Raw genomic sequence first — 13,972 nt, 5'->3', positions numbered from 1 at the left:
TACAAAATTCAAATATTCACTGGAAATGCTTCCACAGTTTGATGAAATTCACTAAATGCTAGGATCAGAGGATCACTTCATAATCCAAAAAATAAAGAAGTACACTCATACACAGAAATATGTCAAAAAACCTTGTATGTTCCAGAATCGCCTTTAGCATCTGCAGCCAGTCTGCTGCTACTATGTGTGCTCTGATGACTGAAGGAAACAAAATAGGCATATTTGTTAAAGTCAGATGGTAAACCACATGACTCGGTTAGTTCCAGAGTTCATAAATTTATGTCAGAATAAAAGGAACCGTAAAAGCACAAGTGAACCAATTTACCCTAAGTGCAAATGGCAGTTTTGTTATTTGGTGTCAAAGTTAGCATGAGCACAATGACAACCTGCCATAACACATTTTCATGTTCACTAAAGAACAAGGATTTACTTGGTTAATATTCCCAGCAATACTCTTCTTCATAATTTACAACAACTAGATGCTGATAGGTTATTTAACATTTATGAAGTGAAGATGTAATCAGAAAAACCCTGATTATCTTTACAAATAAAAAAAGTTAAATTATTCCTTTTTTTTTTTTTTTCTCTGAGACTTCATTTCACAGCAGGTGCACACTCTACAATGGGACAAGTGAATCAAATGAAACCTTGTTTTTGTGTAGGCATATTTGGGTAATGCTTAATGTACAATTCTGTGCAAAAGCTCTGCAAATTCATTTTGACTTCAAAACTAGGGTAGCTCATAAAATAGCATCTGTAGCACAAGATACTTAGAAGTGGGACAAAAGTCACTTTCTCTATTACAGACTGATTACTAAAAATCTCTTTGAAGTCAGTTTATGAAAAGCTGTTAAATATGATGTGAAAGTTCATCACAACTTAAACAAAATAGATGAATTGTTTCAGTTATAGTCAACAAATACTAAAATAAAGATATAATGTCTTTTATGTTAAAAAAAAAGAAGTGAAAGGATGAAGACTAAATTGATATGTTAATATTTAATCTCACACAATAAAAAATATATTTGGTTTTCTGAGATTAAGTACTAAACTTAAACTTTGCATATCCAGGTATCTCATTCTGGTTATCTCAAGTGTTCCCAACAAAGCAGAAACAATGGAGTTGCTGATTACTTTTAAGATGCAAAACTGTGAACATGGAGCTTGAAAAAATTGGCCTATAGTGATGTGGTGTGAACACTATTTTATGTGATAAATAAAAGAGGAAATATAAGATTGCCTTAGCAAAAGTCAGTACAACTTCTTAGATCATGTTGATCGTTCTTCTGAAACAAAGTTGAAACCACGTTAGTTGATGAATATAAGAGGTGAAGATGAGATGCAAATGCCATTCAAATACAAGGTTTGGTCCAAACAGGAATAAAGTAGGAATAGATACGTTACATAACCTTCACTCTAATTTGCTAAAGCAATCCTAGAAATGGTTGAAGTAGAGCTTTAAAATGCGATGAAAGAAAGAAAACATTTTAATGTGGATAATCATTAGTGTGCAAAGAAAATAACATAGAAGCAAAGGACAGAATACTACTTCTTTTGAGTTTATTATTACCAGCAACTGAACAAATCTAGAAGAATTAGGTCCCCAGTGAGGGCAAGTGGGCTTCTCGATGAGTTGAAATGCAAGATGGCCACCTGCCTACCCATCAATAACATCTATGGATATGCATTAGGAGATTTATGGTAGTTCTTTTGTTTGTTTGTTTGTTTTTGTTTGTTTCAATTCAGCTTTTCTGCTTCTATCTGTTGTGGTCTAACTTGGCAAGCAGCTAAACACCACAGACTTTTGCTCATTCCCCCACTCCTAGTGGGATGGAAAAGAATTGGGAAAAACTAAGACTTGTAGGCTGAGATTAAAACAATTCGTTAAGTTAGAAAAAAAAGGAGAGAAATAACAGTAATTATAATTATAAATATATATACACATATAAATATGTGTGTATATATAATATATATACAGATGCAAACAAGTGATATGCAATGCAATTCCTCACCAGTCACTAACTAATGCCATTCACTGAGCAGTGGCTGCTCCCCAGCTAACTCCTCTAAGTTTTGTTGTGGTTTTTGGGTTGTTTTTTTTTTTTTTGGTGGTTGTTGTGTTTTGTTCTGTTTTGTTTGTTTTGGTGTTTTTTTTTTCCACATGATGTCATATGGTATGGAATATTTCTTAGGCCCACTTAGGTCAGCTGTCCTCGTTCTGTTCTGTCCCTTCCCAGCAACTTGTACCCCTCCTGGTGTCCTCACTGGCAGGGAAGTGCAAGAAGCTGGAAAACTGAAATGTCTTTGGCACTGCTCAGCAGTACCTAAAACATCATTGTCTTATCAACATCATTGTTGTCCTAAATCCAAATCGTAGACTCATACCATACACTATGAAAAATATCAGTCCTTCTCCTGATAAAACCAGGACACTATCCATGACACTAATAACCATTAGTTCCATAATAATTGCAACATATCCTTCTCCAACATGTCAGTGAAATGTACTGTACCACTGAGGTCTGTGCATTGAGGCAGTGCAGCACAAGATAATAGAATACCTGTTTCTACAGTAGAGTCCTATTTTCTACAGTGAGTGAGGTGTGTCAAATATTTTTTCGGAACCTATCACTTCAGCCACTACTTGGCTACATTACTGCTGACTGAGTGAGGAGTTGTGAAATGATACATAACTATAAAGTTATAATATTTAGATACATCCCAGTTTTGAAATATTATAATTAAAGCAAGACAAAAGGAAAGTCTGCATAATATGATACCCATAATTAATCCTGAGGGTGAATATTTGATCAAAATTTATTACAGCAAATTAGTAGGTAGAATGCCAAAGCATCCCTGATGCCCACAGACACAAAGACATCATAACAAACTACCATCCCATCAAAACTTAATATCTTCCTTTTTCACAGAGTCTGTACAAATTAAAACAACTGTCTTGTTCTAAAGTGAATCCTATTCCTTATAATAAAAGCCAGATTCAGGGTTTAAAAGTGAAATCTGTATTATTTCAATATAATGTATTAGACTGATATGTGGAAAAAATATAGAATGTAGAAAAGGTTACTTGATCACACAGTGACATGAATAGGGATAAAATGTTTAGGCAAATTCTACCAAGGTGGAAATAGTTGTGGCCTCAGAAGTCTGCATGTATAGGACCTATTAGTCATTCCAGGTTGGAACATCCAGAACAAACTTCCACTGGAAGGCTCCAATCTTCCTCTTGTGAAAAAGCAGTAAGAACTCAAATATTTCTGAACAAGCAGGATTATGAACAGTCACAAATGCATTTCTGAGCTTCTGTATACATCTATGCTTCTGCACACAGGGTTTATTTTAGTAGCATTTCTCTTCTTTTAATACTCCCCATTTCTTCAAGAAAGATCAGCAAATGGCCCTTGGGCACTGTGATAAAAGGAACAGCAGTTTTTCTTTTTCCATCTATCCTTATTGGGGTACTGCATAAAAAACAATCTCTTGTGCACACTTAAAGGCTTAAATAATTGATGCCACATGGAGGCAAAGAAGAAGGGACTGAATCACCAAATATCCACAAAGGTAAGATGAGTTCGGAGGCTACAACCCAGTAGCTGGGAAGAAGGACATGTTATTTCCCCTGTCTGAGGAGAACGATTCCTACAGCTGTGTGTTTATATCAACCCTTCATCCTCTACAGTAGATTCATAATGTCCTATCTCCTCCTCGCCCCTCTGATTGTGCGGCTTAGATAATACGCAAAACTCTGTACACATAATCTTACTTGCAGCATAACCAAACTTAGCACACAGAGCCTGATGCTCCTTGCAGGCTTGTAAACTGCTACATGGAACAGCAATTTGAGCAGCTGGAAAAAAAAGATCTAGAATGAGAAGGAAAACACCTCACTCAACACAAGCCTACACTTTTCCAGTATACTCTTATGTTTTAAATCTATTTAAAATGTTGCTGAATATTTTGTATCTTAAATTACATTTATTATCAAAACTATAATACAGTACGAGTCACTTTCCAATAAAACCAACTGTAGATTATGTGCCATTCGAATTCACCTGCCTTCTGCTAGGTTCTAAATCCTTCCAGGCAGAAGGGGGAAAAGTTTAATTTAAGATTTTAATCTTTTTCATATATTATAGCATTTCTATAATGGATTTTGTGCTTCTGAAAACTAAAAGATTGACAGCTCAGGGTATTATAGATTTATTAACCATTGCTTAAATGGGTAGGGTGAATGCTGCTAAGCACTGCTGCAATACTTGCGATCCCAGCACTGAAGGCAAAATACGTTTTCTAGGTCACTTTATTTTTAATGTCACTTGATGTTGCTGCGACTGCTCTGTAAGGCACAAATATCTTAAATAATTAGGAAGAGGTGACATCAAACACTTCTGTGAGTTCACTGATAAAGCACATATTGTTGTTAGTATGCAAACATTTGAAATATCTAAAAAAACTGACTTCATTACAACTGAAAAAAAAAAAATATCTAGAAACTGGAAGACACCTTGATGGAAACGAACTACAGAAGACGCCGTTATTCACTTATTCCTTTCTACTCTACCTCTGTTGAAGGCCAAGACAACCTAATGATGTTCAAGGGAAGAGGAACAAGAGGACAAAGAAATTCTGAGTCTTTGCTCAGAATCATCCTGCAAGGTAATACATACATGTAACAGTAAGGCACTGTAGTGAGTTAAATTTATTCTATCAGGGTCAAAGCTAGTGAAGGATCTCTGTATCACACTTTCACACCTTTTGTTAAAGGAGTTCAATGCAGTATACCTGATGGACAACTGTACGTTTTATTTGCCAGAATAGATATAAAGACATCACTAGCCCAGAAGGTTGGCAGGTCTCCCTGTTGATAACTCAGGTTGGTTGGAACATAAGGGAAAACTTATTTTCAGTGTAATTGCTTCTTTCCCTCATACTACTTGTATTCAGTAATAATTTACAAGATCAAATTAATGCATGATTTTTGATTAGCTAATCCTCACAATACCCATGTCAAGTATATAGGTCAACAACATTAAACTAATATGTCTCCAGGAAACAGCAGATATAGATACTGGTTATTTAAATCACACAAACAGTAAAACCAAATACACGGAATAAAAAATTCAGGATGATTCAACTGCTTGCTTGAATATAGTGTTATTCCACCCATTTTGCTACAAAATGATACACAGAAATACATTTTTACCTGGCATGTCCCAAGCTAGGAATATAGAATATGCATCCATTACTGTGACATTATATGGAACGTGAATTTTCTCTGGTGTTCCCACTGGTGTTTGTATAACATATTTATCACTAGTGTTGCTGCCGCCCCATGTGCTGGCTTCCAGCTGGTAAACATATCTGCACAAACACAAAAAGATCAGTAGGCGCTACAGTTAGAAGCTTTAAGCATGTCAGTAATAGAACATTCACATTTTCTCTAGTTTAAAGTGAATAGAGTACAAATACCAAATTAGTGAACATTATCACCTTAAAGATTTCTTAGATAATCAAAATAATAGTTTTCATACTAAAATTTGCAGGAGTTTACATAAGAGGAATATCAGCCCTCAAAAAATGCAAAACCTTTCAGAATTTCAGAACTGCCTATTCAAAGTATCAGCAACTGATATTCAATATTCACAAAAAAACATTATAAACCACACTAACAGCTGACTGTCATAGAAAACCTTTAATTTTTCTAATTATATTACTTAGGAAAATTTTACTCAGAGGTCAGTGAGGCCCTGGCACAGCTGCCCCGAGAAGCTGTGGCGCCCCATCCCTTGAGTTGCTCAAGGCGAGGCTGGATGAGGCCCTGGGCAGCCTGAGCTGGGGGACACCCCTCCCCATGACAGGACTGTGGAATTGGTTGGGCTCTAAGGTCCCCTCCAACCCAATCCATTCTCTGGTTCATTCTATAAAAAACAAACAACTGATAAAGGACCACCACCAACAAAAGAATAACAAAACAATAACTTATTCTCAGAAAAAGAACAAAATAATCATTTAATCAAATCTTTCCAACATTTAGAAGCTTCCCACAAGTGCCCGTTGCCATTTTTTTAATCAAATAAATAAAAAAGGAAGAGATTTTTCTTGCATTAAAGGAGTAACTTGCATTTTTGTATGTTTCACAAACACATTTTCATCACATTTCACACATTATCACAGTACGTTAGTATACCTTACCTACTGTTAGGCTGCAGGTTAACATCTGTGAAATTCAGGTCTCTACTACCACCCAAGAATATCTGTTTTTCATCACGAAATAATCGATACTGAGTAATGAGTCCATTGGGTATCCTTGGTTCACTCCAGTAGATTTCTACTTCTGTTGAGCTGACTATGATATGATGAGGTTCCGGCCATACCCCTATTTACACCACAATGACACTAATTTAACTTAATGACAGATACATAAAGATGCATTTTCCATTTTTACAGTTTGTGCTGTTGCTTTCAGCAATGTAACAAAAGCATTAAACAGTGCCAGAAAGGATAACAGAATTTAATACACATTCTTAATTAAACACTCATTAAATGTATCTAACTAGACAAAATATAGATTAATGGAGAACAAAGTCAAAGACTCCAGCATTTCTGTGTCTGACTATCCTGCACATTTATTTGTTGTTTTAAAAACATACATCTGTTAAATCTAGCCTTGCTAACTTCAAGATAAAAGTGGAAAAATTGTCATAAAAACAAAGCATAAATGCAGTGCTAGGCAGTCAGTGTAAAGACAGTGATGAGATCCAAGAAGAAAGACAAATTCTCTTGTGTAAATTTATACATGATAGCTTGATGGATGATAATGGAGTTTTGCACCTTGTTAAACCATTAAAAATACAAGACCTAATGACTGCATCATTGCAGGTCTGTAAGAATGCCTTTTTCCCCTTACCATGAGGAGCAGCTTGCAAAGTTTGACCTGAAAGTGGTTGACTGGAAGTACAGCCAGCAGATGTACATGCAGTAAGCAGGAAGCTGTAGTTAGTGTATGGCAGCAGACCTAGAAGGAACAGAGATTAGACTAGGATGCTGACATCAGGCATCTCAAGGACTGTGCAACTACATAGAAAGTACTGCATCGTAAGGTAAATTTAACTTTCAGTATTTTTGGCAAACAAAACATTTGAGTAATTCCTCTTTAAATCTGAATCATACTGAAATAGTGAATTATTGCTAACTTTGAAATACATACTCTACTAGTTTTAAAAATCTGACAAAACAATTTGAAGTGAATAAGTTGCTGTGCTACAGTGGATCTATAGACGCCCTTCCTTTAGACATATCTCAGTTAGCTTCAATTCAATTTACTTAGATAGCACTTGCAGCATAGGAACAACAGTCCAGACCTCAGCCTCAATGAAGCTCCTGATCATTGACAACAAAATGCCCGTAGGTTACTGAACTGAATGAAAGAAAGCGGACTTGAAGGTAGCAACAGGAAGAAGAACAAATTTTACAGCAAACCAGTGAAAGGCTGAGATGTGCCTACCTTTGTGCTAGCCAGCAAGCAGCCTAAACAGAAATGAATGCCCCAGAGAACTCAATCCTGGGACCATCTCTCCTTCAACACCCTCCTATCTTCATTTGCTGTAACTTTCTAACCCACTGTCCCACAGGACCCAAGACACCTGCCCAAGCCTTCTTCCTGGCACGAGCGAGGAACCTGGATACCTCCTTGGGGCTGGGGTAGGGCCAGGATGTGGCCCTCAGCTCGGTGAGGCCAGGTAGTGCTGTGCTGGAAATGGAGGTTGGCACATCTATGAGCTTGGCTGAGGGCACAAATATGGGCTGAAAATGGGTCTGTGCCATTCCTGCAGCTGCCCTCATCGTGCTCCACATCTGCATGAACCTTGGGTTCATGCCCACCTGAGGTCTGCTGAGCCAAAAGGATATTTGCATGCAGACTTCCAATTAGGCCCATCAACCCGAGATTCCCAGAAGGAATAACCTTACCAAACGACACAAAAGCTGAGGAGGCTATCTTATATACAAAAGTAATTTTTTTTGTTATGATTATTCTGCCCTCGAGGAGGCACAGCTTGTACACAGAATAAGGCAGCAATCCTACCTGCAAACAAGCATGCCATTGTCATACAGGCCATTTCATAGTGCTTATGTAAAAGAGCCTGAAGTAGGATTAGACAGGTCAGTTCACACATATTATATAGGTCAGTTTGTAAGTGCTTGGCTTTGTGACCATGCTAATGGTGTAACTTGTGGGCCTAATTGTAATTACTTCAAGAACAATGGTATTCTGTGAAAAGGAAAAAATGCCTGGGCTAGATCTTTGTTTATAAAAAAATCCATGCTTATAGCCAATATGAAGACTTTGTAATTACAATACATAGAAAAAAAAAACCAAACCAAAACAAAGGAAATAGCAATGACCAATTATGCAGAAAGGTAAAACAATGAATGGAGGCATGCAGGCTGCTTACAAATTGCAGATATGTGAAAGGGAGAAAATAAAGAGATGACTCAGAGGGACAGCCCTGACTGTAACCTGATCATGAATTGGAAGAGAATAAAAATCATCTGAACACTGAATATAAAAGTAAGAGGGGAGGAAATGACACTTGCAGACTAGAGAGAGGTGAAGGCGTGGAGGAAAGCCAAGTATTTAACATTTCAGGATAGAAAAGATTACTGTGGCAACAAATTACTTGAATTCCCCTAAAGGGAGTCATGTTCACTTTTAAAGGAAACATGCATAATAAAGCAATACTCATTTACAGCTACACTTTAAAGAGAAAAATGGGCATTAAAAAAAGAGCACATGGTTTCACCAAATTTATACCCGAAACCTCTAGTCATACATGGAGCAGTCATAGCAGATTTTTATCTAGGTTATTAAAGCTTTGCAATAAGTGCCTTCTTGTACTTATGCTTTGGCAAGTTCTATACAAAGCTCTGTATGTGATTAATAATAAAAATAACAAGTAAGGTAATCTTGAAACACAAACAGCATTCTGCTTTTCCAATTTCTCTGTGATTATTCACAAGAGGATACTTCTCTCTCTTTTTTTTTTTTTTTTTAGTCTATTCTTATTTTGTTGCTTTACACTTAGAAGTATATGTTCTTATTTGCAGTATTTGTTGTTTGCCAAAAGAGCTGCGAAGAAGCTTTTTAAAGATTGCATTATTAGCCAAATAATTCCTTCTGATGCAGTTTCTCTCCATTTGTGGGTATGGCTCCAGCAAGGTCAGTAATTAGCTCCCAGGCTAACACTCTCTGGTCCCACTATGGGAATTTTACTCAGGAGGATGTCAGACTTCTGACCGCAGCCTCACACAACCTCTCCATCCCCAAGAGCTTCTTTTAGATAAGTATTACTTGTAATTTAGAGGTGTGTGGAAAGGGAGTTGACCAGTGACAGCATTATTGCATCTCTTCAATTTTCACTACTATGAAATAGAGAATATATTTGAAACTATTCAGTCATGTGCATTTTGTATTCTTCTATCTTCTCCTAACTTTAGTATCAACCTAAAGATGACTGTTTCTACACATGCTGTATAAAACTTCTTATTTGAGATATGTTATTAGTGCATTAAAAAGAAAGATATGTGAGTTTTTACTTCAAACCCACTTGCTTCTGCTGAAGAGGGCACTTGTAGCTCTCTCTTACTATTCCTCTAATTATTTTCTTCAGTCTTACCCTCTGCCTGCCCCCCAGTGCAGAGCATTAGCAGGCCCATTTGTAAAGTAGTAGTAACGCAAAGTGAAACAATGCCATAACTGTCATCCAAATTGCTCTGTACAGGGTAGTGGAAGTGTTCAGTAATAAATGATATAAAAAGGTCTTTTATTGACAAGCTGCCATGTGCTGTTTGCATTAGAGAATATGAGAAGATGATGGCTGCTGCCCCTGTGTCCCAGTGGCATTCAACTCAGTGAGATAGCAGAAAATGCTTCAGTTTGCTTAAAGCATTGATAACACCTCTAAATAATTAACTGAGGACTTCCTGTCTTCAATTACTTAATGCTTTTTTTAACAACTTGAGAGGATTATAAGCAATTTATGGATTTCACATGATGAGCACATTCACCGCTATTCCCACAAAGCATTTGTGGGATCATGTTTCCAAAGCTTTGATGTAATTAAAAATAAGCAGCAAGACAATGGTGCAGTGGCAAGGTGCTAGCCTTCTCATCTGTTATTTGCAAGACCTGAGAATCAGAGTCTCAAGAAATACTAATGCTACAGCTTCATTAAAGTTCAACAGTTGCTCAGGGAAAAGCGGATGTTTTCGGAGAAGAAAAAAGAGAAAAAAAGAAAATCAAAACCTACATCCACAGGGAATAAGACAACAGATAGCTCAAACACTTGAGATTATTCTTATTCTTCGGGTTTAGAGAGCAATAGTTATCCAGAGTGAAGAATCAGTGCCATGAATTCTACATTATTATCCAAAGAACCTGTCACAGAAAACAACATTTTCAACAACATTTGCTTATGACAAGGAACGATCACTTGCTTTGTGTCTGGCTGAACATGGCAGGACTGGATAACTGTTCAATGGAACGGGCACACAAGAGGAAAAAAGATCCTTGTTTCTCAAGGATTTCTTCTCCTTTGCAATAAGCAAGAAAAGCTTTACAAATTTCAGTTCTGGACATATAATCACTTTTTGGGAAGGAAGTGGGATCACAGAAGTGTTTTTCATCTGGCTTACTAACAAATCATTGCATCTTGGTAGGTGTTCTTTATATCACAAACATACAACAGCAATTCTGAATCATACACCACAAATTTGTATACTCTAGTTTAATACTCATTGTCCAGAAGCAGTGGATCTGGCAACAGCTTTGATAAACCATTGATGAATTCTATACTTGGGCATAGTACAGTCAAAGTATACCTCAGGCTTCTGTGAGTGGATACAGAAAAGAGGATCTGATTGAAAACATTAAGGGATCCAGACAGAGTCAGAATGACAACGAGCAATTGAGAGGGGAGATGAGAGGGGAGTTGTGCTGTATGGGCTTGATGTGCTCTAAATCAGCTTTGGTTTTTTGGGTGGCTATTAATATTATCTGTAACACATACACATGTGTTTATCAACAGGTATGAAAAAAATAAAAAAAAATAATGTAATTATAATTTTAACAGCCATAAATATAACAATTTCACATGCATACTGAGTTCAACAAACTGAGAAAAGAGAAAATCAACCCCGAATTTCCTGAATGTTTTCTTCAGATACGTGCACATAAGTGAAACTTTACTGAGCATTAAGAAAACAGCTATAAGCAATACATAAGTTTCTAAACAGAATCTTGACTCTTTCAGTCTTTCTTTCCTTTTTATTACCTCAGACACAAGGTACTGCTTGCTACATGTTCACAGAGGCACCAGTGACTTCAACCACTTCACAGCACATTAATGATAGTAAAATGGAGCTGTATCTGTGTGAAGGGATGTCAGGTCTACAAAGAATATCTGAGTGCTCAACCTCACCACAAAGCTCATGTCTAGTATTGAGCTGGATAGATTTATTTAAAAATTCTGAAATTATATCTGTTAATATTTTAACAAATAGTGTCAGAATTGAAAGGCCTGAGGAAAATAAGTTTAAGGTATGTAAAGTCATATAAAGCATTTCTAAACTGAGCAGAAAATGTTGCATTTAAAAGTTACTGACAGGTAGTAGTTTTAATATTATTACCTTATATCCTAAGGACTGGACATCAGCTTCTCAGAGAGATCTGCCTCCTTACCTGATACTGTGTGGTGCATTTTGCTTCCAGTGTCAGAGTATATAAGTCCTTTTCCCACTTGACTGATCTGGTACTCTCTGATGATACCATTTGGTTTCTTGGGTGCAATCCAGCTTAGACGCAATGCTGTTGAGTTCAGAGCACTGATGTCTGGTGGCTGAACACTCTCTGGGACTCCTTGGACAGTGACTGCAACTACCTGAAGACATATGAATTAAAGAACAATTTAATGTAATAGTACACTAGATACCATGATCAATGAGAATGTCACTTCTGTTTTAAAATGTTGTTTGGCCTGGCATATCATTACCAAGAGCCTGGAGAACTAGTTAGTTTTTTCCTCCTTTTTTTTTTTACAATGAAATCTGACCTTGAATATATTACATAAGTCTGTGTCTACAATTTATCACAACAGGTTCACTACATTTTAGCTGCAGTGTATAGCACAGGATAAAACAACAAAAACTGTATTGCTTGAAAACTCTTGATAACTCTCTTCCATATGGTTCGTCAGTGTCTCTGCATTTTAACTGCCTGATTTCATTTATTTTAAGCACCAGTAAACATGGGGCTGAACCTCAAAATATCCTGTACAATCTGAACTCTATCAAAGTTATTTGCAGCTTGGGTTTCTCTAAGGAAACCTAAGATTCTGAAAGAATAACCTAGCACTTGTTAGGTGCTTGTAAAAGCACAAATCTCTACTGTTTCCCATAGAGGCGTATTCAAATCACACTGGTTTAATAAGTGAGTCAGACCTTTCTCTCTTTGAGAACCGCTTTTCTTTTTCTGTAATTACCACTATAAAGTATTTATACAATGCTGTAAATATAAAATGTGCCCTCTATCATATCTTGTTTTAGTGCATTTGATTGAATCAGTCTCTACTTGCAGACTTCAGTGCTAGCAGCAGTAAACTCCTTAATTACAGACAACTATACTAAGGAGAATTTATCAGTTTAGGCTACTGGTTGTAGCAACTGTGTCTCCATAGCTTCCAGACCACAGCTATGTGTGCAGTTAAAGGACAGTCCTCCTATCTCCATCCCTCTGTGTCAGTGCTTTCTTTACTCATTCGTCTGGCTGAGAACTGAACAATGAGAAAAACATCTGAACATCAGAAAAACCCCACCTTTTCAGTCCCACAAATACTGTAATTACAGAGCATAGTACTTATTTGCCAGTTCTACAGATCTTATGCTTGCAGCCCTAGAAATTCATTTTCAGAAAGGTGAGCTTATTACTTCGAAAAATGGTCACCTAAGCAGTTTTTCCAAACATTGAGTAAGGCAGATACTTTGCAGAAGAGAAACTATAGCTGTTTAAATAGTGATGCTGGTGAACAGCATCTGTGATTCTAAGTGACAAGAGAAGAAATGAAACATTGACAAGGGTAGGAAGGAGATTCTGTTTCCTTATAACAGAAGTAGAGGTAGTCTATGCACAAGGCAAGTGTAAAGCCTGAAGTAGAGGTAGACATGGAAAGCTGGTGGTGTAGTAGAAGCATCCTCAGAATAAGGCTATTGAAGAAGCTGATATACTAGCTAAAGCAGATAAAATAAGAAATACCACAGAAGAGGAAGCTATTAACATCTTTAGGAAGAAGTGAAGATTTAACTTCAAGGTGTTGAGAGTGTGCACTTGAATATTCCTTATTCTATGTGCAGCTTTCTCTTTAACAAACATCAGTTTGTACAGTGCAGTTTAAGCGTTGCCAAGACTGAGCTACTGTTTTCTTCTTCTGCTTGCTTATATCAACCTTAAGTTCCAAATAATCACCTGCCAGTGGCTGAATCCAAGTAAGAATTATTAATGTTTTTCACTTACTCAATAATCATCATGTCTTCAAATTACACCTTTCCAAAAGCATTTTTATGTTACCACACTGGCTGATAAATGTCTGGCACTAGTTCCATAAAGACCAATTCACTAACCTTGCTGCTGTCCGCACAACCAGCAACAGTGCAAGCTCGCAGCTGATAGGAATATTCGTGGTATGGCTGGATGCCACTTGTGTCTCTGAAGCTCATTTCGGTTCCTCTAAAACGTTCAATTCCATTTCGGAGGACGATATAGTGAATAATAAGACCTATCACAGGAAGAAAGTTTTCCCTTTTGTTAGCTGAGAAATACTGCACGATGGTATTCTATAATAACCTCCTCTGCAAACAGAAAATATTAAATGAAATCTCCAGGCGGACACTCTCTATTGGCAAT

The 13,972-nt window shown here is 36.9% G+C and overlaps 1 protein-coding gene across 1 annotated transcript in view; it reads right to left on the bottom strand.

Moving 5' to 3' along the window:
- Nucleotides 1-13,972, bottom strand: part of USH2A (usherin) — a 356,150-nt gene that overhangs the window by 59,744 nt on the left and 282,434 nt on the right. Inside the window, exons 56-60 of the mRNA XM_015857330.2 lie at nucleotides 13,690-13,844; nucleotides 11,756-11,954; nucleotides 6,926-7,033; nucleotides 6,211-6,394; nucleotides 5,222-5,379 (exon numbers count right to left, since the gene is read on the bottom strand). Of these exons, the coding sequence (XP_015712816.1) occupies nucleotides 5,222-5,379; nucleotides 6,211-6,394; nucleotides 6,926-7,033; nucleotides 11,756-11,954; nucleotides 13,690-13,844 (804 nt within the window). The remainder of the gene's footprint in view (nucleotides 1-5,221; nucleotides 5,380-6,210; nucleotides 6,395-6,925; nucleotides 7,034-11,755; nucleotides 11,955-13,689; nucleotides 13,845-13,972) is intronic.

This window comes from Coturnix japonica, chromosome 3 (genome assembly GCF_001577835.2).
Source record: "Coturnix japonica isolate 7356 chromosome 3, Coturnix japonica 2.1, whole genome shotgun sequence".
In the NCBI taxonomy this organism is placed as follows: domain Eukaryota; kingdom Metazoa; phylum Chordata; class Aves; order Galliformes; family Phasianidae; genus Coturnix; species Coturnix japonica.
The sequence above is the reverse complement of the archived record's forward strand: the minus strand, read 5'-3'. Positions and strand labels throughout refer to the sequence as shown.